General features: G+C 43.9%; 1 protein-coding gene across 4 annotated transcripts in view; it reads right to left on the bottom strand.

The window, feature by feature from the left end:
• Positions 1-3,001: 3,001 nt before the first annotated feature.
• The window catches only part of LOC142564318 (CCR4-NOT transcription complex subunit 2-like), a 28,777-nt gene continuing 4,596 nt past the window's right edge, over positions 3,002-27,182 (bottom strand). Inside the window, exons 2-14 of one of the 4 annotated variants that reach the window (XM_075675271.1) lie at positions 24,863-24,923; positions 21,157-21,418; positions 20,672-20,773; positions 20,535-20,561; positions 19,489-19,616; positions 18,604-18,714; positions 17,179-17,262; positions 15,576-15,610; positions 15,332-15,434; positions 13,707-13,863; positions 8,649-8,710; positions 6,804-6,954; positions 3,002-5,768 (exon numbers count right to left, since the gene is read on the bottom strand). In XM_075675271.1, the coding sequence (XP_075531386.1) occupies positions 5,567-5,768; positions 6,804-6,954; positions 8,649-8,710; positions 13,707-13,863; positions 15,332-15,434; positions 15,576-15,610; positions 17,179-17,262; positions 18,604-18,714; positions 19,489-19,616; positions 20,535-20,561; positions 20,672-20,773; positions 21,157-21,418; positions 24,863-24,920 (1,482 nt within the window). In that variant the 5' untranslated portion in view covers positions 24,921-24,923 and the 3' untranslated portion in view covers positions 3,002-5,566. The remainder of the gene's footprint in view (positions 5,769-6,803; positions 6,955-8,648; positions 8,711-13,706; positions 13,864-15,331; positions 15,435-15,575; positions 15,611-17,178; positions 17,263-18,603; positions 18,715-19,488; positions 19,617-20,534; positions 20,562-20,671; positions 20,774-21,156; positions 21,419-24,862; positions 24,924-27,182) is intronic. The other 3 variants (XM_075675272.1, XM_075675273.1, XM_075675274.1) reach the window with 3 other exon arrangements.

Raw genomic sequence — 27,182 nt, 5'->3', positions numbered from 1 at the left:
TTTATTAAGGCTAATCAGAATTAAGTTGACTTAAGCCTCATTTCGATTGATTAACATTAAACTGACAACGGATAATCAGGATTACCAGGCTAGGCAGGAAACAGTGGCTCCTGTCTAAAGCAAGCCACGCACAATTAGGACGGCTGAGGAGCAGCACAAATACCATTAGCATCAAAGGGAACAGAAATGTCAATATGCACAAAGGTATCATGCTCAGGATAGGCAGGACACAGTGGTTCTTGCAAAGCAGGCTCACCATGGCAAGACAATGCAGAACTTCATGAAGCAGTAAACACAGCCAAAATACGCCAAGGAATAATGTACAGTGAATTTACTTGTGTTCCTGTCAATCAGTTCATATAGTGCATTACTCAATTCATCCTTCAAGTCTACATGACTATGTCACATTGGTCAATCGGATCAGGTGATACGACAACTTTGCAGACCAGCCACCTTCACAGCGTGGATTAGAGACCAACCTTTTAGCCAGTAATTTGTCATTTTTATTACTCGTGTCGAATTTTAACGGTTCAACGTTGGAGGTCAGCTAGGAGTTTATGGCTGCGGTAAAAAAAAAAAAAGCAAACTGGAATGCAGTATGTGTGGGAGCTACAATTAAAGTGGCTCAATGACAAAAGTGCATCAGCAAATAAAGCCCTATGAAGAAGCACTACTTCTGAAAGGTGCAAGATCTCATTTGTACAACTTAGCTGTCTTTGATTGAAATATTGCCGCTGTCTTAAATTGTACGTCTGTGAAGGATATTTTTCCGCAGGTACAAAGCCACATCTCCCCCAATTCCCACCCCTCCTTTTCTGCATATTTTGGTTAGGGCTTCCCCCATGGAAGCTGCTCTGTACCTGCCCGTAGTCGGCGGTAGGGTACAGCAAGCAGTAGCAATGGAAATAATATGGCTTACTCTAGTTTTGTTTCGCCAGGGCAGCATGAAAGCATACATAGACAATGTGAGATTAAAGCAAAAATGGCCGTTAGTTGTTTGCTTACCTGCATGTTTCAAAGACACGAGGGTGCCATACTACACCATTGGGGTATTCCTATATTCATATACTGTTCCCATTGGATCGAAGCTTCAAAGTTTATACCTGTGCGATGCAACATTCTTATTGCCTTCAGCGTGAATACAGAGTCCCCTGCCGCTTTTGGGACAGTGCGGAAAGTAATCGTCGCAATGTGTTGTTTAGTATGTTTGCTATGATCTACATTCGTTGGGCCATTCATGCAAATCACGAAACACGAAGTCACGGTGAGGCGATGGCACTGTCCGCCAGTGCAGTACCTTTCTGAGAGGAGCAGCGGATCTTAAGTGATGGAGCTGTTACAAGATGCTGCAAAAAGATAAAAACGATGAGTCATCTCGGACGAGCTCGATGGGGGCTGGCACGATCTCGCTTCAAAGGGGATGTTTGTAACATTCATCTGTCAGAGCTTGGAGGAGAGCTCAGGTGGTGTTTCTAGCGGGAGTGATGTGGTCGCATGGCATAAATTTTTTAAAAGAGAACTTGGTGTTCATTACAGCAGTAATAATCAACATATTCCCATCAAGTTATGAAAATATAGTTTTGAAATGATGCTTTGCCATAATGAGCTCATTTAGAGTTGCTTCTTGCTGTCTCTTTAACCTATTTAGGAGCAGGCATAAAAACAGCCAAAGGGAATGCTCATTTTTTTCACCGAAATGTGCAAACCAAGAATAGGGACATTAAATGAAGAGAAAAAATATTTTGTGGCAACTTTCTCAGCAACAGGTGGGCAACACCAGGTGGAACACTGAAGGTCAGGTTCAGCCTAAGCCACTTATGGCTTCGTGAGGAACTTGTACACACAGTTCTCACCGTATGTGGAACAGAGGTCTATATTGAATTGCCTTTAAGTCAAACCTCCATACAGCAAACACAGATATAACAAATTATTGTATATAGCGAAGTAATTATAAAATGTTTCTCACCGACATCAGTGTGTACGAAATATATGCGTATAAAAAATATTGAATACAACGAACATATTTTCATGTCACAGGACTTCGTCATACCAGTTTCAGCCATTACCTGTGTGATACTACAGCCAAGCATCTTGCATCGATGCAGAAATTATGCACAAACCGCATAAATTTCAGCATGCAGAAACTGCACACTAAAATGTGAAACTTGGCAAGAAGACAATATTAAATGTGAGAGCATTTCGTTGCCTACCCCGACCCACCACTTTGGCCTGGCAATATATCCAGCCTCGATAGGACGACTTGGTGGCCATTGTGTGAAAGGAAAACGGTTTTAGGAGAGTTCAGTCCCCTACGAGGAATTGAACACGTGCCCAGTGTGGTGAGCGAGTATCTTTCCTTGGCACCATGCCAACAGTTGGGGGAAAGGATGCTAACATGCGAGACTGAGGAGGCAACTTACAAAATCGAACCTGAAGTTTATCTCATTAGGAAGAAAAGTTAAACAAAGTATGAGATGAGCAAGTGCTTCTCACGAGCAACTTTGCCTTCTTCGAATAGGGAGGCCTTTGCTTTTACATCTACAAATAAAATCAGACAAGTCAATGCTTTTGATGGTGACAGAGGACTTCAACATTCACATATCAATTCCTGCAAAATATTGGTTTCCAGAGGTCATGAAGGAGGCACTGGGGTTAGAAATCCACATCACAGAATTCATACCTACAGCAAGGACAAGAGGTGCCAGAGATCTTGTCTTCACTAGAGGTATACAGCATTTGAAAGTGTTGAATTAAGCATCACACTCTAGCATTCACCGTCCCCCGACTGCTGTCATGGGCATGACAAATGATAGAATGGAAGCTGAATAAGTGTGTGTCTGTGTGCACACTCTTTCTTGTGCTAACTTAAGACAACCATCATGGGATGGGTTCTGCCAGTATTTTTCGGTGTTGCCTGTAGGCAATGGTCATTCATAAAAGGTTGACGACGCTCGTGAACCTCAGGCCTGCAGAACATACAAGCAATGAAACTGACAAAAGGTCACAGCTTTAGAGATCGTTTTTATTGACAAGCAACTATGTATCAAGGCCGCTCCTTTGTACACTTTGAAAATAATTAAGGAAGGCTTATGTACATTGAGTTTTTGTCCCATGAGCTACCTTTCAACACTAGGAGCACCGTCGTTTCCTCTCCGCTAGGTTGGCTGGTGCCGTTATGACTCCTGGCCACACCGTGACCAAACACACAAACATCCCCCTCCCCCCCGACTGTACAACACCACCTTTGTGTATTTCTTTTTGGCATGAACAATGAACGGCCCTCTCGTTGCATAGACAGCCTCGCAGAAACACCTCCTCGCACAACTTTCAACCAGCTGCGCGTTACACGACACAAACCATGCCGCAGCCATATCACTTCAGGTGCAAACAAGGATGGCTCCTGGCACTGGCTCGACGAATATCACTTTCCTAACAAAATTACAATATTAAAAAAGAGGGGAAATAAAAGAAACTGAACCGCGATGTAAACATTACACATGTACAAGGGAAAACAGTTAGCTTCACAACAAAACCGCAATATCGAAGACCTTTGTGACAAGACATTTCAAAACAAACCAGCCCATCGGGTTTGTTGACACTTTCATGAAGAATTCTTTTCAAGATCTGTACTATGCTTGGACATTTGCTCTGCACGAAAACAAGGTGCAGCATTGCAAAAAAAAACGACATAAGGAAATATAAAAAATATAAGTACATTTAAAAAGAGCAATTTCTGCACAATGCCATCGATCTTTTTATATGCAACATTTCTCTCCTAAAAGAAAATTAGTTTAAAAAAAATAGAAGAAAACACTGACCCTGTCTAATAAAACAGAAATCCACCACATCTAACGTCAACAAAGAACAATGTAAATTATCCTTACATCAGCCTTAAAAAACACAGGCTAGTTATAAGCAATGTCACAAAGGCGCCAAGAACAGGGGCTGAAAGCCAGTCACAAGCAGCTAGTCGCTCGGTCCTTGTGCCGTCGCATTTCTCACAAGTCATCCAGCGTTCCCAAGCACCCACCCAACCGTTGTGTGCGCGGAAGTCCGGTGCCCCTAGAGGGGCGTGCTAATCCCTAACTCCATCCCTTGCCCCCCCCCCCAACCAGTCTCTAGGGTCAGGCAGAATACAGGCCCACTTTCTCGGGTTTTCCATTCTGTTTGCGTGTGTGTGCGCGATTGGCGGGCGGCAGTGTTTAATTTCCTCGTGCATTTGCGGCACCCTAACTTTTTTGTTCTCTGCAGCTTAATTCCCGAAACTCGCAGGCGCTCACAAAGAAAGGGGAAAAAAAAATGTCCTAGGAACTTTCCAGACCACGGTGCCAACGTCAAGCAATTGCTTCCATATCCTCGTGGCAGTGAGTGTTGTAACTAAACAAGCTTGCAGGGCAGTAAATTTTCGCCCCCCCTCGCTGTTCTTTTTCTTGGCATTTTGTCAGCTACGAGACTGGCGTTCAGACGTGGTGCAGTGAAAATCCAAATGGCCCATCACCGCAAGCGTCTTTCAGATGTGTGCCAGTGCTTCCTAATTACAGAAACTTCTAAGCGTTTGTGCTCGAAACGACATAAGCAGAACAAAAAATGGCAAACACATAAGGCCAACCTGATCAAATTTTTCGGTAAAGGCAGAAAGCTATACATAGACAGTGCTTAAGCCTTTTGCATTCTAATTTAGATCACTATGCAAACCAAGACTTGTGTGGGCAGAGACTTGCACATGATGGGCAATCCAAGGTATGATCAAACCCGAAACTCTCCCTCATTGCTCTGCGATAATTAAGGTGGACAAGAATCTCATTCTGGGCAGCACGTCCGCCCTAAACAATGCTTTCATTTGGCATACAACAAAAACACTTGCAAACAGTGGCACTGCACGCTTGAGTGTTCGGCCCAGCAAAAAAAAATTAAAAAAAATAAAGCAGTCTTCTCTCAGCACAAATGGTGAAGGAATGTGTTTTTTTACAGGCAAATGAGAGTTGCTGGCAAAAAGCCATGAACTTAATAAAAAACTTTACCGTTCTTTCTACACTTGAATGAGAAGCTGTCGCAACACGCTCTTAACATTTATCAAGTCAATGATGAGTGCTTGTCACACAACTGACCCTGCTGAGTCTGCGAGGAGAGAAGGGAGGGTTGAAGTGAGGTGACCCTCTGTCCCTGTGCGGTCTGCCCAGATGCTCTATTCTCCCTTGGCCATCCAGCACCGCAGTGTTCTTGTGGCCAACTCGGCGGCGCAACCGGGATGATGCGGATGCTCCTAGCGGGCCCCTCAAGAGAGCCGTTTGCACAGAAAACCCCAGTGAAGGCTCCCCATTAGGAACAAGGGCCTCTTCTTGCTGTCTTAGAACCGTCTCCACAAGCTTCACGTTTCCTCTTGTGATTCCCAAACCTGCCACAGTGTGGCGCTGGCGTCGTCTGCCTGCCATCTCACTGCCACTTGCAACGTCGTCAGGCCTGTCTCTCCGGGTGACTTCTGCGCCCCGGCCCTGGTTTGTGTGGCCCAGTAGGAGCGTTCCGGGGTGCCACAGGTGACGTGACTGGAGGGGGTGCTGTCTGCCAATCAGAGGGGCGGATACTGCTGCGGCCGGTCTTCGAGCCGGTCGTAGTCAAGGTGGAACTCCTTGGCGACCTTCCGCCAGTTGACCGGGTCGAAGAAGAAGTACGTCCCGCGCTCGTACGTCGACGTCTTTTCCGTCGGTGAGATGCCCGCTCGCGTAATCCAAACCCGCTCGTCTTTATGGAAACGCCAGTCCCGGTTGTACCTGTAGTGCGATTACGGAACATCACATATACCAAATGCACATGGAGCCAACAAAATGTGTAGCTTTACAGTGAGGGGCAAAGTGGAAGCAGGTACAAGATTTTATCATCTAATACTAGTGCAATTTCACTGCCCCCTCTGCTACAGTCGTAGAGTTTCCTGCAAAAGGTACTAGCAGGAAATTTGGCACTGGTATTTACGAGAGCACAGGTACAAAAGTTCGGCCAGTCTAGGAATTACGGTTAGCTCATGGATTTGCCTCAAACTTATTCCTTCTGGCTTTAAATGACTTTGCGCCTTCTCCAAATGACTGTATGCCACAAAATATTGCTTAATAAATGTGACAAATGCGACAGCAGAAAACTGTGCCAGAGGAAGTGCAAAAAGAACAGAACATGGACTCTCTTGACAGCTTTGCTACTTTTTGCACTTTTAAGAGCACCACTGCGAATGAAAATTATACATATATACATATATTTTTTTTTCATTATGAGATTGGCAGCAAAGTAACTGTTACGCACTCCATATATGTTGATGTACATTACTCTGTGAATTGTATTTCACATGACTTGACATCTGGTGTGCCCTGTGCTGTTCCATATTCTTGTGAACTATTTCCTTGAGTGAAAGGTCACCATATATACAGGCTGTATTATATGCACAGAGAAGTTGTCATGCGCTGCGCATTTGTGATGTATTTAGCTGCAGCCTATAAGATTTGTCATTGAAGAAGTCGTACACCGGCATTTAATTTCAGGCAAAGGCGTACACAGCCAATCAGTGCTAAGCGCGAAGGCAGGCACCTTTAGCCTGCTAATGCAGAAAACTAGCAGTCTGTTCAGACTGGCTTCACTTCATTCAGCCAAATGCAGCACAATATCTGGTAGCCTTTGCCCAGCATTACACCGATCTGCACAAGCCTGCACTAAGTGTAGGTAAAAAATAATAATAAACGGGCCCATTGACACACAAGCTTCAACATGCAGCAACCTGCCTGTTACACGAATTCCTCCAAAAGCGGGCAAAAGACACTTACAGCTCAGCAGCGGACAGCAGTTGTAATAGGTCGCCCCCAAACATGTAGAAGATGAAGAAGAGCAAGTCTTCGCCGTATCGATTCAACTTGATGCCTGCCAGTTTGTCCCTGATGCTCTGGTTGATGATGTACTCGGAAGGAACATGATAGTCTGCAATGGCAAAGAGCGAGAATAGAAAAAGGCGCCATTGGAGGAGTGAGAAGCACCTAATACACGTCATCTCATGCACGGTTGTTAAAAACCCTTTCTGACAGTAAAGATACTCCAGAAGACTCCCTCGTACAGTGAGACGTTTCTACTACACGCATTACATTAACGAACTTTCCTGAAATCTCTGCTTACTTCTAATGGTTTCAGTGTAAAAATATTTCAGCACTACGAACTTCAGAATGCCAAACGTTTCAGAATAATGCTCGCTATTCAGTTCCCATGGGAGTCAAGTTAACAACATCTCAGTACTAAGAACTAATATTCCATAATGTGGGGATTCTTAGATTTTCGTGTCTCCTTCATGGCAGCTGAAACACTAGGCTAGCAGACGACAAGGCGCAGAAAGTGGTCGCCGTGACGCATGGGTTCGGAAAACCTGAGATGGCGCTCAATAACATAAATAAATAAAAATGCGGGAGAGAACTTTCTTTTTTGTAAATTTTTTATGGAGGTGAGGATGCATCGGGTTTTGCAAGCGCATGCTCCATCCAAGCAAGTGTCGCCTAGCAACAGAGGTGCGTCTCTTCCATTTTTCACTCTTCCTTCTGCGGCCATGCTAGCTACATGCGGAGACAAATGTAACCTTCGTACTCGAGGGGATGCCACACGGTCACACTTTCTACTTTCCAGACGGTATTGTTTACACACGCTTGCACTTCGAAATAGTTCAGGTGTCCGCTTTGAGTGAGACAGTTGAGGTGTCTAGGTAAGGAATGTGAAAAACAAACAAGAAACACTGTGTTTCGGAGGCGACATGGGGTTTACTTTGTCAGTAGTTTTCTCAGCATCAGTATCTGCTTTGTGTGCGTCACTCTCATTATATGGCGCTTTGGTGGTGCGTGGCGATGGAACCTATGGAAAATAGCAACAGCACGGGCCGAGAACCAACAGCAACGTTTTCATGTATAGCACAAACGGTGACAACTTATGAACTAATGGGTTGGTGAGCGGAATGGTTAATTTTGGGGTTTTCACTAATGACCTTTCAGAATAACGAATGGTTCTTGGTGGTCCTGCGCAATTCGTTATATCAAGATTTGAATGTAACACAAAAGTGCTATTAAGCTGAGCAGTTTAGCAACCTCTATTCGGTTTTCCGTAGACTCTGGGAACTTCTGCTAGTTAACCCCAGACAGCCAAACTGTTTTGATACCTCAAAATCTTTATTTAACCCTAAACTCAACACAAACCCTTTAATATTGTTTTTTTACATGCTGGAGTGAAGTTTCAGTAGTGGATAGTTCAGAAAACCAATTACCATACTCAATACATTTTTGGTGCGATCTTGTACACGTTCCAAAATAGAACGGAGGCGGTCCGTTCCACCGAGCCGCACACGATTGGTCAATTTTAACCGTGACAAACGCCATGACGTCAATTGTGACGCGATATCTGCTGTCAATTGGTCTGTGTCATCTGCTATCGGACGAAGGCAACGCAATGGACAGCCTATTTCGTGATGTAAACAACGGACCGCCTCCGTTCGATTTTGGAACGTGTACAAGATAGCACCCTTTATGTCCAACAACACTTCAATGCTTCTCCCCCACCCAAGTTCTGGTGTCTTTGTGGGGGCTAGTGCAACACCATAATGCATGCGCGCACATAACAAAAGAGCAGAAATGCTCCCTCACCGATGTCCTGCGGCCTGCAAGGCTGTTCTGCCCAGGGGCCTCCGAACACAGGATAAAGGTTTCTGGGCAAAAAACAGGAACACAATGTCTCTCCAGAGTCAGCCAACATAGACACGTCTCTTTCACACACAAAAAAAAAAAAATGCAAAAGTGAGCAGGTTATTCAATGTTCCTGTTCCTTGGGGTGTCAGTTGATTCCACCACCAGAACAGTAGTTTGTGCGGGGAGTTGGTACTCCATTCTCGAGGCAAGTTTTCGTGCTCCTTGCCTCAAAACAACTAACCTCTCAGTTAATCAGTTAGTAAAGCAACTGCCCAAGAAACAGTGGTCCTGGGTTTGATACCTGGACCAGGACAACTTTTTCTTTGGCTGCGACTTCTTGTCAAGGAACCTGCACAAGTTTCCTTCGTAGTTTTTCAAGCTACGTATAATCAAGTACACTCACTGTCTTAAGTTTACAGACTTCAGGAACTCAGAAAATGCCAAGTTTCCTAGCAATTTGTGACTGTAGCCAGTAAAACCATATACTATGTTGTTCGCATATACTGAACAGGCCGAAAGCTGGTATATCAAGTTCCCTGCCCACTCTGCAGAAATATCGAGCTTTTTCTCAGACCTCGCAGTTCGTAAACTTTCGATGCCAGCTGTACTTGCCAACTTTACCTTGCATGCAACTGCAAGAAGCTTAGTCTGATCTCTTAAAGTCTGATCTCTTAAAATTATCCTTATAAGATTTGAACTGCCAGGCACAATCACACTCCCTTTGCTCTACAAAAAATTTCTTTTTTCAAGATTTATTATACTTACTTGTACGTAAGCAGCCGCCTACTCCCTTCATCCTGTCACAACACAGTTAAACCTCGATATAACGAACTTCAATATAACGAAATTCTCGATATAATGAAGTATTTAACTTTCCAGAACCTCTTGTCCACAAGACACCATGTATTTAGAACCTCAATATAACGAAGTGTGTTTGTATGCCATTTCAATATAAAAATATTTCACTGCCGCTGCAAAGGAATGGCAAGACCATAAATGAAAACTTCCGCCGACGCAGATAGTCAAATGATTGAATTACAAGCGGATGTTTCCAATCGCGTCTCTCGAATCATGCACGGCGCAACAAGAGCAACTGCCAAAGTGGAGCCACATTAAGTTCCATATAAAGTCCAAGTGCGACATGATCCTATCGCGCCCCGCGCGCTGTGCACTTTAAGCGCGAGTGCAAGTGTGCAAAGGGGAGAGAAGAAAGATGGTGGCTTCACGAGTGTCGCCATCCCATGCAGGCAAAGGGAAAGAGAGGGAGGGGGGCGAGCTTGCGGTAACACAATCAAGCGCAGCAGAACTGATAGCTGGGCGAGTTGGTAAGAATTCAGAGTGAAATATTTAGTGCGCACAATCGACAAAGACAAAGTGAAGCGCTCGTGTGTCCTCCATCAATGTGTCTTTGTCGATTGTGCGCACTAAATGTTTCACTATGAACAATCAAGTGCACACGAGGGGGCGGAGTTGAAGTAAGTTGGTGCCGTTTGGCCATGGCGGCGCATGGTTGTAAGCACAGCTGAGCGTATACGCAGCCAGGGACCCTGCTCTAGAGGTAATCTGCCATGTATGCAAAGAGAGGGTGTGCCGAGACAGCGTGGCACCATGTAAGCTGTCTTACGCCGCATTTAATACCTGGAGTACGCGTAATCTCGAGTTTCAGTGACCCATTGGGGCAAGAGGCAGACGAAGCATTCGCTCCCCGCTGCCTGTGCTTTTCCTGATGGCGTCGTCCCAGAGTGGGTGACACTATCAGCTGCGGGGGTGGAGTGCACGCGAAAGCGTGGCTGGATTGCCTTAATTCATACCACAGAGAAGATGTCGTCGACGTACGTGCCACGAAACCGTATCATTCGTCACTACTCCCAAATTTATCAAAATGAATTGTTTGCCCATCCGAATTAGCTTTTTTTTTTTTCGAATGCCCGATAATTCGGAAAATTCTGCGGCCCCTTTTCTTGTAAGAAGAATCAATCGGCAACTGTACTTATTAGCGTAAAAGGTTGACTTCCGCTAGAACGAAATATCGATATAACAAAGCGAATTGCCGATTTTACCAACTTCGTTATATCAAGGTTTGACTGTAATAGCTTGTTGATACAAAGCATTACTATACAACGCAAAACAACTCTAAAGCTGCTTATTTGCATCCTGTCACAAGTACTAGAAAAAAGTTCTTCAAATTTGCTTTGACTGCCACCATTTCTGCCCTCACAAATCACAACAGATACATAGGTGACAATTCTAAAAGGTCTAAAAATTGTGTAAGGCAAGGATGTTATGTCCACAGTCAACACAGAGAGAGAGAGAAACAGAGAAACAAGAAGCTGCTAGCATTTTATTGATAATACAGTGAAACCTCGTTAAACCGTAGTTGGCCGGAGCTTGAAAAAAGTACGTACTAAACGGTAGTACTGTTTAACCGAAATAGCATGAGATCACCCACTTACCTGTCGAAAACGGAACTGAGAGAGAGTGCGATGAAAGGGGAAAAAACATGCAGTATTTATTCACTTTGCGCGACAAAAGTGTTATTTTCGTTTGATGCCGCGGCGGCCTAGCATGACGACAGCGGCCTCAAAGTTACTGAAGCTGCGTGGCAGCTTTTCAGCCAGCCCCCTCTCCTTGGCAAACACTGACATGGCAGATTCCTCGTTGGTGTTACGTATTCTCCACGCATGCGCGCAGTAGTGCTGCAGAAGTCCCGAGGGCGCCTTTTTCATTGCGGGTGCCGGAGTTTGGAATACTTTCCGTTTTGAATAGAGTTACGTTATCACACCCTTGTACTCGCCGCGACGATTGCATTCATCAGGCTGACGTAACGCGCAGCTTATCCACTTTCGGGCCTGAATTGCCCGTGCTGTTGCTTTCCGTGTCGTCCTCATCACTGCCGCTAGTCGACACTTTGGCAACAACAGAGGCAACGATGGCGAAAAGTCGAACCTCGTAGCCGTCACGTCTTCGCGGTCGCAGCAGCGCTGCCGAGTAACTTCTTTGCATTCCAAATACCACACACCGTAGTCAACAGCAGATCCCTGTCGCATGCCAGCGCTGACTTCGTGTCACATTCAATAGCATGGACGTCTAATTTTTCTTCTATGCTGAGCACTCTGTGTCTTTTTTATCCGAGCTTCAGAATGACACGAGTACGCTTGCACGACGCCATAACGCTCTCTGGCACGTCGTTAAAATTATGTTGATGTTGATGTGGCTTCACGCGCAAATGCACAGTGCGCTTGGAGGCCGTTGTTTCAATCTCTGAGGCTGGTTGTTCTGCCAGGCCGCCCGATGGAGACGACGTACCGCCGTGTTTGCGCAACGAAAAGTTGAAACGCTACGTTTTAACCGATGCGTATGCAGTAAGCTGGTACGGTTTGTGCGGATACAAAACACATTATGTTCAATGGCCGCTGAGTCGGGGATTTGACTTTACTACTTTTAACACGAAACTACTGTTTAAGCGGGTATGGTTTAACGAGGTTTTACTGTATATAACTATGTTAAGATGAATTTATGCTACGAGCAGATTCCCAAGTTCTATGTGCATAATACAAGCTCAACGACCCTTATAAAGGGTGTAAGCTTAACATGCAAGACACGACAGTGAATTGATATCAGAAAGAATAAAGTGGTTTTATGGAATGCACTGTTCAACTCCAACTTTAATTAGAGTCATTATACCAGCACCACTACCGAATCCTACTGAGAGAAACTTGACTAGGTATTGTATGTTATATGTATGTATATGTTACATGTGCAAGAGTATCAGAGTTATTATGTCTATACAGTAAATTGTCAACTGTACAAACGCTGGTTTAAGCAATATTTCAGAATTACGAACTTTTGGAAAATTCATGGTGGTTTTCCTATGCATTCTATGCAAAAATCTTGAGCTTAAACGAATTTCCATATAGCGAATGCTTCAGCTGAATGAACTTGAGGCTTCTGGTGGACAGTAACATCACCTACAATTAGAAACTGCTGGCATAAATCAGGCCTTCCCTCTTTGTGTGGTTGAAGACTATAGGCAGTGACAGTGAACGCGTTACTTGTGCTGAACTATCAGATCTGGAAATTGCTTCCAGTGTTCGTCCCGAAAAGGAAGATGCAATGGCAGAGGCAGATTAAAAAAAACATAGTGAAAAAAAAATATAGACTCTCTGGACAGCTTGTTACTCGTATGCTTCAAAAGCACCAATGCAAATGAAAATTACATTTTTTTTTTCAAAATGACATATGCAGCAACATAGCTGTTACGCACTTCGTATATATTGATGCACATAACTACATAAATTGCATTTCCCACTTTTGACTCGATGTTTGCTGTTCTATATTCTAGTGAATACTCAGTTTAGTGAACTATTTCCTTGGGTCCCTTGCAGTTCACTCAAATGAGAGTTCACTGCACGTGTAATACACAAACCCTTGTGGGTTCCTTTCTTAGTTCACTTTTCCTGTTACTAATGGCATAGAAGCTGCGACGTGTTCAGGACGCGCTTCACTCACTTGCCTCACCTAATGTTAGTCTTTGCTGCGCAGCTACCGCGTCTCCTGGTGTTCGGCTTACAGCAGCAGCTAGCGCCACAAACACATGGCTACAATGAGAGATGGCACGAGTACTCAGGTGCTAGCACCACCTGACGGCATGGATATCTCAGGCGCGAAAGGTGCTCGTTTCCTCCTTTCTGGCTGCAGGAACCTACCACATACCAGATATACTTCAAAAAATTGGGTCAGGAAGCTGCCTGCACATTACAACAACCAGATGCGAAACCTTGCTTGCGATATTGGCCTATCGTCAGAGCTAGAGTCATTGCCACTGTCATCAAGATGGCAGCGGTAACCGGTAGCACTGTCCCGCTACTTTCATTATACTAATAGTTGATAAGAAATTAGCTACTTCACACGCTAAAGCAGCAGTGACAGAGGCATCGGCCCACACTTTTGGCATTCTGGAAACTTGGATGTATTGCAGGACCCCAAATACAAATAGCAAGAGCATGACGAACATACTCGGGAGAGTTAAGGTTGAGCCCTAGCGTCGTGAGGTCGCTCCCTAACGCCAGCGAGACGAGGTTGGGATCCGTCTCCGCCGCTCTGATGAACGTCAAAAGCCCCACCATGCCGTACTGGTCCGTGACCATACCCGCAGGGATGTTCGTCACCGTCCCTGTGGGAAGCACAGACGGGGACAGACACCTTTCAGGCACGCGGGGTACAAACGTGATACTCAGATGACCACATGATGCAGAGGCCACAAAAAGCACAGGATAAATTATTCTTTTTAATTGAAATATAGAAATGATAAGGAAAAGGGAAATGTCCACCACAACAGCCATGAGTGACCATGGCCAACACTCCCAGGGTCACCGTATTTATTCAAATCTAGGCAGATATATATTCTTTAAGTACAGTAGAACCCTGTTGATACATATTTCAAGGGACCGAGGAAAAAAAAATGTAACAGCCAAGAAAATTTAACAATGGAAAAGGCCCCAAGTCACCACAGCAATGTCAGAAACGATTCGGTACACATGATAATTAACAGACACATAATGTGTTCCAAAACAGTGGCCATTTTTTACTCTTAATATGTTTCACTGCATAACACAACTGTATTGCGGCGAAGTTGGTTTCAGGGAGATGGCAAAAACTACAGTCATGCTATGGCACACTTATTGGGACTGCGAACGCACACATCTGGTACTTTGCACTTCTGAATTTGCCTCTGCACCACTAAATTTATGTGACCATCGCATTCAAATGCAACACAGGATGAGGGAACATTACAGAATAGCAATGTATAAAAATGGGAACATAATACACAGCAGCCAATAGGCATTAGGTCAGGAGTGTAAAAACAAAGAACATAGTAGCCTGGAAAACAACAGCAAGGAATGTATAATCGAGATTACATTGTATGAGTTACGTACTCCTAAGTCGGCACAGATTCGACGATTTCATTAGGAATCGTCGAAACTAGAAAATTGACACTGCTAATGCCAGCGCCAAAAGATAGCACTACAGACATTAGTATGCTATGCCACGGCCGCGCAGTACCATAGCTCACCATAGCGGTACACTATTTTGACCGCATTGACTGCATGTAGTGCAGACATGGTCATTTTTTTTTCTTTGAATTTTGCTTATACTGAAACGCTGGCACCGAGCGCACAATGTCAGTACAGCGGTGCCTGTGGTGCACTGAAGCAAGCGCATGGCTGGCACTGGACTTTCAAATAAATGCCATATGTTGCTTACTATTACCTCGACGGCTTGCATCTGAGGAAAGCTTTCTTCTTGTCTTCTGAATTACTGAATTTGGGAAGTCAGCTGAGAACTGAGTAGATATGGCGGACGTAATGCACATACCCGAGTAAACATACCCGAGTAAATATAAGAAGGGATGGGACCACTTTAGCAGTTCAATGGTAGGATGTCACGTGCAATGTGCACGATGTGGTTCTGGCTCCAATCAGTAGCAGGTTGTCTTTTCATGCACTTCCCTCTCACCATTCCTTCATTATTTGTACATCTCAATTGAGTAAGAGCAGTCAATCTCGCCTACGCTTTCTGTGGCATTATTCAGTAACTTAACAACAAAGATTGAGCTACTGGGTTCCTCTTATTTGGCTTACCGTCTTTTGATGTCTGAATGCCCCGCTTGACTGGTTGCGACGCCACCTTGTCGCTAGAGAAGCCACTGCTGTCTTTCGACGACTCACTGCTGGCATTACTCGTCTGAAAGGAGGCATTGCGTCATCAGAGCCCAGGCGTTAAAAAAACGAGCGAGTTTACACCTATTTTCTTTTTCTGTATATGTGCATGCATGTGTGATAGCTTGCTTTTGACCAGCAAGAACAGCAGTGTCTTTCAACTCACCTGTTTACTTAAGCTTTCCTGACTGTTCTCCTGGCCTGTGAGGAATATAAAAGAGAAAAAGCTATAGTACTGCTGTAGCTACTACTGCAATGACACAAGCCCAATGATTGAACAAGAAACTATGGTATAACTGATATCCTTACTTTACTTTGATTGAGAGGTAAACTGCCTCATCTGTCCCTGGCATAGAGCTACGGAGTTATAAGTTTGGCAACTCCCGGTCCCAACGTGGGAGTAGGCTGCTCTATAGGGCCTTGTGCCTGTAGCTCGCAGGACCTTTCAGTAAAGTTATTCCATTCAGCTCAATTTGTATTTTCTTCGATTTACTAATACTTAGCTTACTTCCGTAAACAAAATCCGAGGGCCTAAATTAGACACCTGCCTTTGACAGGTCACTAGAACAAGCCTTTCAAACTGGTTCAGTGGCTGCATAACATGAGCGTTTCAATGTCTGACATGGACTAAAAGAATATAAATCGGAGCAGGCCAGAAGCCTAAGCTTGCTCTTAAGAGGAAGGTTAAGCTCAGACGCAACTCAGATTTCTCCATTCAAACACATGTAAAACAGAAATGTTTTACGAGACAATTGCGGGACCGAATTGAATGAAATTGGTTGCACTTGAGAGAGAATGATCAATTTTAGGTAAGCAGAATTTTGATGGAGAAGCTGGAATGGTTTATGAAAATTCCCAAAAATTGGCAAGCTTAAAAAAATTTCAAGCACAAGGTTTATAAAATCGTACCCCTGCATCAAAAAGCAGACGCTATTGCAGTTCTGCAAACTGAATCATTTAGAGCATCTAAAGCAAACAAATCTAACAGTATAAATTTACACCTGAAGTAAAACTGCTATAATGTTTATGAGGATATCGTAAAAGTCCTACGATATTTCAGAGCGGTGTATAACATAGCAATTTTGCTGGCTTAGATCTATCATCAGCTGCAGCTTACATAATTGTGGTAACGTTTTTCATAGCCAAGTTAGAGTGAACTTGTTAGTCAAGTTTTCTTAAATTTTGCCATTCTCTATTATAAAAAAGAAGGTGGGAAAGATAAAACAAGTGGCAGTCTAAACAAAACATCTGCTTCCAAAGTCACTAGATTCAAACTTTTTCTTTTAAATGCCACAAGCCTAGTCAAAATCAGTGCCGCAGTTGTCTGGAAAATTTATTTCTCCGTTCTCTGCACTTAACGAAAGCTTTTCAACTAAAGCTTCTTCTTTACGTTCCTTCTTTTTTCCCAGTGTCTTCTTGAAAATGGCATTAGCTCCTTTTCAGAAACCACCTAACCACCTGCCGTGGTTGCTCAGTGGCTATGGTGTTGGGCTGCTGAGCACGAGGTCGCGGGATCGAATCCCGGCCACAGCGGCCGCATATCGATGGAGGCGAAATGCGAAAGCACCCGTACTTAGATTTAGGTGCACGTCAAAGAACCCCAGGTGGTCAAAATCTCCGGAGTCCTATACTACGGTGTGCCTCATAATCAGAAAGTGGTTTTGGCACGTAAAATACCATAATTTTTACAAACCGCCTAACCGGAAAATTGCCAACTCGCAGCCAAAAGAACAAGTTTTACTGCAGGAACTGGCGAAATGTGCGCTCACCTTGCGAGCCGGGTAACGCGGGAAAGTCCTCGTTGTGGATGTGGAACTCGTTGGAGTCGTTGTTGGGCTGCTTGACCATGCCAACTGCACGTTGGGAAGAACAAGGCACAGATTTCACTGGCCAGGTTGGGGCTAATTGTTGAAGAGACATTAAACAGAAACACTCGGTCAGTTTACTAAGTCTCGTAAAGTATTCTTTCGATATGCTCTGCTTTCATTCGTTTTCCGGAAAAAAGGTTGACTATGATATTGGAGAAAAAGTACACCAAACTTGGCTGTCCTGGACTTCCCGCACGAATCATCAGCGCTAGTACGTCAGCGACACCATGGATTTCCGAGTATCTGTTTCTAGTATTCGGGCCGTTTTGGCGAAGGCAAATTTCTCGAACTTTACAGGCTGTCTTGCATTCTACTTAGAATGTGATGCAGTCCTTTACCAATAAGTAAATCACCTGTGCATATGCGGTCAAAATTCATGACAGCATAGTGAGGTACTGTAGGAACATGAGCAATGTTGCCCCTTGTTTTTCGTTCTTGCATTGTTTCTGATTGCCAAAGCTCCTTTTACAGTATGAGCTGCTAGTCCGCTATTGCAGAAACTTAATTTACAAATACAGCTTAATATCTTTAGTACTATTTAAAGTGAAGGGAATCTCGTGCATTATGAAAGATGTGACTCAGGGCAGATGTTCCGTGTGAACGAGTCTTGCATGCCAGGTTAACAGCAAGACCTGGCTGACCTTACTTGCTGCAGGAGACTGTGAACCACTGTCTAGCAGATCAACAGTGACCGTCCAATTTTTGAAACGTTTCTAGTTTTGAAAGCCGCTCCTAGGTGGCAGCACACCTAACCTTTAAAGGAGGGCTCATTGTTATCCATCATACTATGCAACGCTATGCTACACCAAAGCACAGATAGAAACGGGGCTAAAGACAAACATACACAAACGAACAGTGTGTTTATTGGTGTCTCTCTCTTGCATTCTGGTTTTGTTTGCACTATGCTGCAAGTACTGCAGTCCATACAGGGAACCTGTTTCTAGTGGAACGAAAGAACACAATACAAAAAAAGTTGAAACGTATGTTTGTCTATCCCCACACAATTACCAGTGCCACACAGTTGGGAAGATAAGGTCCAATTAGCAGCTTAACAAACAGAGCAAGTGGAACTTAATTAGCAACCTCTGAGCAGATACTGAAACTGCTAGCCAGTACTCGAGTCATGACCATTAACCATTTGCTCAGCAGATTTCAACCTTGAAACTGGCTGACTGAGTTTTAATCACCATAAAGTGCCGGTTTGCTGCAGCAACGCCTTGAGGCTTGTCAGCTCGCTCTGCCAAGCCAATCCAGGCCAGCTGCTGAGTGCAGCCTGCCAGCAACACAGCTCAAAGCATCAATTTTTTTTCTGTCACCAGAACTCACATAATTTTCCGTACGCCGCTCTCCCCGCCATGGGATTGCTGCTCAGCGACTGCGCCGACCCCTCTTGGGAACCCCGGTTCGTCAGCGATGGAAACTCGGAGAGGTCCAACGCTGCCAGGGAAAGGAGGAGCGGGGAGCACGATTTTTCATCTGGCCAGAACACATTGTTTCCGGAACACAGTCAACCTCGTGTGCAGCTTCACAACAACATCAACATGTTCTTGGCTCACGCTAGTTCCAGTTCATTATGTCACGGCAATTACAACATACACTCAAATCAAGTGTACACTTTATTTCAAGTATTCCATTTAAGAATAAACTGAAACTTTTAAAATACATCAAAATCTTATGATATTCACAAAAGGAACAAGGAATTAACCAGCACATAGGTTAATGCACAATGGCCTAGTTGAGAAAGTAGAAAGTTCTTGCACTAAGTGACGGAGATCAACTTAGGAGTTATCACAGAACCTTCCACAGCCAATCGGAAACAACTCAGTCAAATAGTCATGGGTGATCGATAAGTAGGGCGGCCGGTCAATCATTCAATCAGTTACATGCACACGGGTTAGAGTGAGCCAGTCGATAACTGAACTGATGAATTAATCGACCAGTTTCAAATACTGAGTTAGAGCTGAACCTATCAGTTAATCAATAAATCAATCAACCAGTGATGAATCAGCCATAGGTACCTGGATCAGAGCTGAAGAATGACTGAATCAATCAGTTACAAGTACTGGATTAGAGATAAAATGTTGATGGATCAATCTATCAATAAATCAGCTGCAGGTCAGTGAATCAATGACTGGATCAATCAATCAGTGACTGGTTATGTACTACAGCTGAACATATCAACCACCCAGTCAATCACCCCAGGGCAAGTACCTGGATTAGAGTTGAACAGCTGGCTCTGAAGACTGTTCCCCATGAGTGACTGTGATGAAGGGAAGCTACGAGAACTGTGCGACATGCCAAAGCTTGATATGCCACCTCCAGATGCTGGGACGTTGTTCCTGGTTCATGGGGGAAAAAAAAAAAAGAAAAAAAAGAGCACACCAGCATAAGTTACCCTACCTGACAATATTCTGCCACACAACCAACTGGACAGCACTCCATTGAGTACTGTGACACTGACACTTGGAAAAACACCACCACCTCAGCCAGCACGAACTTGCAAAGCTGAATTCTTATTATGGCACGGAATATTAACAGCTGAGTAAAATTAAGGACCGAGCTAGTTTGCCTTCCAGAATCATGAATATCAAGGCGCAAAAGTGAGACATGGGCTAAGAACAAACAGGGACAGATACTGACAGCTTAGCAACAGTTTGTTTTAGCCTCTTATTTCTCTGTATACAGTTGAAACTTGTTATAATTAAGGGTTACCCAATGCAATAATACTTTCGTTATACCCAATGTTCTTTAGGCACATATTTAATTACAATCCTATGCTTTCCTTGGTTTTATTGTCTGCCGACTTCTTGTTTTGGTTACTGACAAATGATTTAGCCCCTTGGTTCAACTTACTTCTCAAACTTAAGAACTGCATGGCACTGCAGGACTACATGGCACCTTCACAGACTGAGTGACAGTCCTCTCAAACACATTTCATAGTGTTCATTCCTCCATTCACTTTTGTCTGATCTTCCCTGCCTTTTTCCCCTTCCTCAACACAGGGTAGCCAACAGGAGATATCCTCTGATTAATCTTCCCATCTTTCTTTTGATTCTTTAACCTCTCTCTCTCTCACCTAAGGGTAGGGAAGGCACACAAGCACCTTTATTATTTTCTATTAAATTACTTACCCGTTGTCTATTCGTATTACCTGCTGACTGCCCAACCTCGCACACAAGCAATATGCTAATGCAGGCTGGATATGTATCTAATGTGAATGTGTGTAATGAAGATTATTATTATCGTTATCTTCTTACCTCCATAATGAACTCTGGTCTGTGTACCTGTGAAAAAAAGAAAGTAAGGTCATCAGTCAGAGACGTGCTAGGCGAGAAAGACAAGCAAAAACAATGCGAAGGTTGAAATAGGCAGGGGCTTCCACTTCAGGACTCACCCTGTTCGAGGTGGTGCTCCTAAACCTACTAACCGGTTGATGTCGGGGCCGACTTGCCTCTGACCTGGCAATGCTCTCGACCCAATTGTCAGCATAGTCCGGCTGCAAGGAACGGCAATAGTGGAAAGCATCATGCTACTGCAAATGTCTCTGCAAATAAATCTCAAATAATCAGAATGGAGGAAAAAGATTACATACCAGAGGACCGCAGCAAGACAAGCAAACCACTCTATCCAGCCATCATCCTTTGCCTCCATGCCCATTTTACCAACCAAAATAAACCTCAATCATGCACAGGACCGACAATAGCCAATTCAGGGATTTCCAAATCCCAACACCATGCTAGACCACTAGAGCTACAGAGGACAGTGAGAGACCACTAAACAAAACAAGTCCTGACCCACAGGCAAAAACCAACAGGCAAGTCCAGGCACGCGAGTTTTCCATCGCCGCCAGCCCCACCCAACAGCCCAGTGCACACCAACCTGTTTGGTGATGCCTGCTGTGGTGGCGGCAGGGACGCAGGGGGGAAACCCGACAGACTCGTCGGAGGTGGCCTCGCCACCGACGGTGGGAACTGAGACAGCGCACCCCCGAGCGTGCCCCGCAGGCCCAGGTCACCAAAGGATGACGAGCTGGTCGCCTTGTCGGCGCCAAACATGTCCGGAAAAGGTGCCCCCCGGGAACCCCCGCCGCCAGGCAGCACCCCCGGCTGCTGCTGCTGAGACACCGACGGGAAGAAGGGGACTGCGCAGAAGTGGGGGAGGGGAAGAGAGTGAACGAAACGGTGAACGAAAAGGGAGAGGCCGCAGACTCGGGTGGTGGTCACTGCTGTGTGCCAAGCACAGTGACTAGCTGGTCACAGGGTAAGCAAAACAATGTGCTTCTTAAACCACTGGAACAGCATAAGCGGAAGGGAAGAGCGAAAGCGGAGGGCAACAGCAGAGAGAGGGGAGGGAGGAATGCGAAGTGAGAGAGAGAGGAGGATGCAGACTTAGCTGCTCACGCACTCCACGTGGTGGCAGAGGTGAGGCTGAGCGCTGACAGCAAAATGCAGCGACAGGTGGTGATGCATGGAAATGTAGAAGGTCTGCCACCTGGTGCACACAGCACCAATGCAACAGCTCCAAGTGACCACAGAAACACTCCTCTTACATCCCAGGATTCTCAGATGGACAAATTGGTCCCTCTGCAGACTGCGTTCATAAAAGCCTGCAGGCAGGAGGAGACTGTACATGCTGCCACTTAGTGGGCATGGAGCAAACTACAAACCGTCAAATATCTGCAGTCCTATCTGTCACATGACCATGGTTGCTGAGAATTTCAGAATCTTTACATTTTCCCCAACAACTTTGTTTCCTCAATCTTTCAAGAAGTAGAGCGATTCTTGAAAGTTTTTCTTTTTTTTAAGTGCTGCGAACTTGCACCCATGGCATGCGCTTTCTGCTGTCTGATGATGTCTTTACAGCAATCTCGGCTCTCAATGCCTCTGCAACCGACTTTTTTGTGTGGCAAGTCACCATCAAGTAGGACCTGTGTCGTAAATAATGCGGAGAGTGGGGATGCATTTCTTATGCATGAAAAATGCAATGAAACCAACTCTCTGAAAAGCACATTCAGGAAAAAGCGACAGCCCACGCAGACCATCAAACAAGTGAGTGCACTCAGAATATAGAGTGAGAGTCGAGGACCAGACCGGAGTCTGCAGCTAAGGCAAATACAAGCAGACTAACTTATGCAAAAACACAGTGGGAATTACTGCTCATCTTTACACGCAAGAAAATAAAAGTCAACTGTTCCAGAGGTGTAAAACACAAGACACAGATGCTGCTGAAAAGCAGCACAGTGTCGCCGATATTGAGTTTAATAGTTCAGTTAGCAAATTTTTTTTTTACACCTGGTGTAACTTACAAGAATCAGCCATTTGCCTCCTGGTAAAGCACGAGGAAGTTTAAGAATCTGGAAGTGCTAAAAAATAAGGATAAGCTATGACAGTTAAGGAGATGGCAGGAAGGCCATGCCGCAGCTTTTCTTTAAAATAAGGGTAATTAAAAGAATATAGGTAACAAGTATGACAACTAAGGAGGCTATGTGAATTTGACGAGGCTTATAGGTAGTTTTCCCAAAAAGCATAAGGTGCTTTCAAAGACAAATTTCCTTGTCAAATCATCGGCTCCACTCTGAGGCTTTCCTCATGTGACCCTAATGATCACTTCTGGTCTCCATTTTCCTGTGAAACTTTTGTCTAGCATGCGTTTTCTCAAAGAACTTTTTTCTTGTGTTTCTGCCTAAACTAGGCGGTACAACAAATAAACAAACGCATTTCATAAATGTAACACCAAGCCTTGTTTTGTCGGATTCTAAGGGGAAGAACTTCAATTTCATACTCCTTCCCGACAATGATCATCACAAGCCTGACTAACCCAACAGAAGGCCCAAGGCCACTTCCATAAATCCCTAATTACACTTGCCCCGCATCATTTGATTCTGCCCTACAGCCGCAGAGTCCCTAATATCGTCACATAACTGAATCCTCTGGCATATTTTATGTTCGCTACAATGCTTTTTTCCTGCATTAACATAGGAGGTCCCACCTGCAACAGGTAAGCCTACCACCTTCTGCACATTGCCCTACGCGTCCCTGCTGTTGTATTGACAACAGAGACAAATGATTCTATACTGCATTTCCCTTCTACTTGGCACCCTGCCGGCTGCTCCAATAGGCCACCGGCTATCTTCTCTATGCATTACGCACCTTCCCTGACTCTACCTTTGAATTGGAACACCATCTACTTGCATTCACTCTCTAATCCAGGCTACCATGCCCCTAACGTTAAGCCTATAATATTCTGTTCCACTGCCTACTGGGCATTCAGACACAGCATATAGAGTTCTAAGTTTGTTCAGCCAACAGCCTAAAAACAAAACCTTAAAATTAATAAAGAAAAAAGAAAAACAAAGCTGCTAAAATGGAGTGCATGTTCACAGGATTGATAACACTTACAGAACATGGTAGAAACAAAGCCAACTTGAAATGTGACATGCACACATGCAATTGCAGATATTTTCTCAGTTACAAGCATCCCCTCTGAGAGGAATCTGAAGGAATCGTGGAAATCTGTCTTATCAGGAGTTAAACAAAACAAAGGTTAAACACATCTGCTGGAAACCAAACACAGGCCTCTACATGCTACTCAGCTTATCAGATAATGCTATCAGATAATGCTATCAGATAATCTTGCCCAGCTTAGCTGAAATCACAGACTTCCTAATGGAAGGAGTACTTTTAGAGTTCTTCAGATAGCACTCTTTTGCACATGAAATAAACAATGAAAAAAAAGAGAGAGGAAGAAAAAAAAATGGGATAGACATCAGTGACCTCTAGCCTTGGACAGTGGGATGACGCACTGTGTTTCCTGCATAAGTTATACTAATTACTCAAGCGCACTGAATCCATGCTAACCTTCGTTATTTTTCTTTATGCTTCAAAAAAACTGCCATAACATTTTAGTTCAATTGAATTTTCTACAGCTGGTACAATCAGCCTAAGATTGTTCCATGCGTGTGTGACATTGCTTTAATTGCGCAAGGCTAGGGGTATGCAGCAGCACCAAGAATACTGTAGTATGGCACTTGAACAGTTAGTGAAGCACAAGAAAAGTAATTAGGCACACGCAATTAATTTCTGAGGCTGAATCAAACGATCATCAAATAGTGCAAAAAGTGAATCGAATATTGTTATAGTTGTTAAATTTGAACAAGCTACAAAGATGAATATGACAAGCAAACCATACATTAAAATGCCCATTCGAGTGTTTCATATAAATTACAAGCTTTGTGTTATCTGTTCAGGCCTTGGATGAGACTGCTACGTTTTTCACTGAGGTGAATGGCCTCCCAGCCTAATAAGCAACACTTCTAGGGAATCTATAGACTACTTAACCAAGGCATTGATTTGGGGCTAGTTTGTCATAGAGACTTTCAGCAGTGCTTAAAAAGACGGGGACAGACAACATGCAGCACCGTTTCATATGCATCATGTCTCGCTGTTTCTATTTCTGTCTCCGTCTCCTTAGGCGCTAGTGAAGGTCCCAGTAAAGACTACTGCTTCATATGAAAATAACAGAAAACATGGTTCTGTTCATTTTTATAACACACTGAAGACTAAGGGGATTCAGAGGGACAACTTACTGAGTGAGCTTCCTGTAGGTTGGCCATATCCAAATGGTTGTGATGGCGACGATGTCATAATCTGCAGACAAAGTGGTGAAGTGATTAGCATTGTATGACATGTCAGGTACAACCGCCAGGCAAAATAAAATCATGAGGGCTCATTGAAGGTGCTGCATAAACAGCAACCATCCATTCCTAAATAAAACTTTCCCAATGACTTCATTTCACGAGTTGTCACAATGTTATACCTTGTCTTTATGGTAACCCTATGTGTACCTCAAAGCCAGGCAGGAAGTTAGCTTCTGCTGTTTAAGGTGCTGCTGAGAACTTATTCCAGGGCCTCTTATTATTCCAAATTCTCCTTTCATAACTGCTTCCATGTATGTAAGGTGCATGTGTGGTGCAGTTAGTGTGGAATTAGTCAGCTTTATTGCAGTCCCACTGTCCACACAAGATAGGCAACCACTCAGTCCCATCAACATCTCTTTCATGTACCACAATCGAGGAGTTTCCCTATTGGTGGCCCTTGCAATTGCTTTTACTTCAATGACCTTGCTACATAGAGCATACATGTGCAGTAACAGCAATTTTAGGTTAAAAATAATATGCCTGCACTAACATACCTTATTGCTACACTTAGTGTGTCATGGCAGCCACAAACACCAAAGGAATATTTAGACAATCAACATGTAGGTAACCCGGGCAACTAGGGAGGCTGCACAATTTAGATATATTTGTGGTCTTGCCTATGGATAGATTCACTTGGATACTTTTCTGGTCTAGTCTATTGATAAATGTATAGACATGTTGAGGGGTGAAGGCACACAATACAAATACTGCTCTAAAACAGCTCATTAAAAAGAAAACTAGACCTGTGCATGGACTCTATGGGCTAGCCAGTACACTGCAGTGCGGGCACTTGCACGTCTGCCTTCCTTTGCTCATTATGTGGGCATTCCACTGCCTTACTGTGTGTACATTATTACAATTACCAGTTGTACTCTAAGCTAAAGATTAGCTCTCCTTAAGTGCACCACACTTGAGCCCACACAGGTGAATTCTACCTTTTATTCTCGCTCAAAAGGCCAGGGTACTACAAATGCACAAAAAGATGCTACTGCTCTCACAGAAACTGTGAGAACAGTGTCTCAAATATGTGCCCAACTACAAAGAATCTGATTCATACGTTTACAAATGTAAATGTGTACCCACGGCAGCAAGACTGACCGATAAAACATCATGCGCACTCAACAGTCTTGCGCTACCGCATCACTCAAACCTGCATACTTGAAGTGGAATATGCACAAAAGTGTGAGAACAGGAAAGAACAGACAACACACGGCACTAACAACCCATTTTATTGTTGCAACAAAGGAAATATGCTACACACGAGGCAATAAAACAATGAGGCTTAAACTGAAATGCACAAGTGAGAACCAGCACATTAACAAGGATTACAAACGTGCAAGTTGATTTTCGAGTAGAGCAATTGAGGACAGGCTCAGACAGCTGATGCCTCTACTGCAGGGTGTTACCAAGCTATGAAAAGCTGTGAATTTATTCACACTGCCAGCAACAAGGCATTGGGCTGTCCATTAAGGCTGCTCTAAAGGGAATGCAGCCCTCTAGTGGAGATCAGTGTGTGCACTAGAAAGTGCTTAAAATGAAGAAGCTTGGATATCAAACTAAAGCTTGTAAAATACTAACTTCCTTCAAAAATCACGTTCAGTATAGCAGTACTTGCAGGAGTGAGAAGTAATGCACTAATTTAGTAAGCTTTGCACACTTTATATGTTATTTACAAGTTTGCTCTTTTTGTGTACACACACACGCACACGCACGCACACACGCACGCACGCACGCGCGCACACACACACACACACACAATACTCATATTCATCCATTTCCATTTACCATGTTTACATTTCAATGAAAACAAGCACTTTTCCCATGATTTCATTGGTTTCATTGACTGCTGGCTTCATATCATTGTGACTATATATATATATATATATATATATATATATATATATATATATATATATATTATCAGAAGTCGGTAGAAGATCAACGGTCCAATTGTTACTTGAAAAAAGATGATAGCAGAATGGAACAAATAATTATCTTCTGACAGCCACTAGAATATTTTTCTCTTGGATTTCCAACAAAGTGGCCCAGTGATTCCTTAAGTGAACATGTTTGCACATCCCGCGAATTTCGATAAGGAAGATAATGGCTGCTAAAGCTTATTCACATCATAAAGAAATTGCATGCAGCCCTGTACAGCCTGTAGCCATTGTGAAAAAAAAGAAAGCAGAATGCACTGTTGCCAATCACC

Source organism: Dermacentor variabilis, chromosome 11 (genome assembly GCF_050947875.1).
Source record: "Dermacentor variabilis isolate Ectoservices chromosome 11, ASM5094787v1, whole genome shotgun sequence".
Lineage (NCBI taxonomy): Eukaryota > Metazoa > Arthropoda > Arachnida > Ixodida > Ixodidae > Dermacentor > Dermacentor variabilis.
This window is presented reverse-complemented; position numbering and strand designations above follow the sequence as displayed.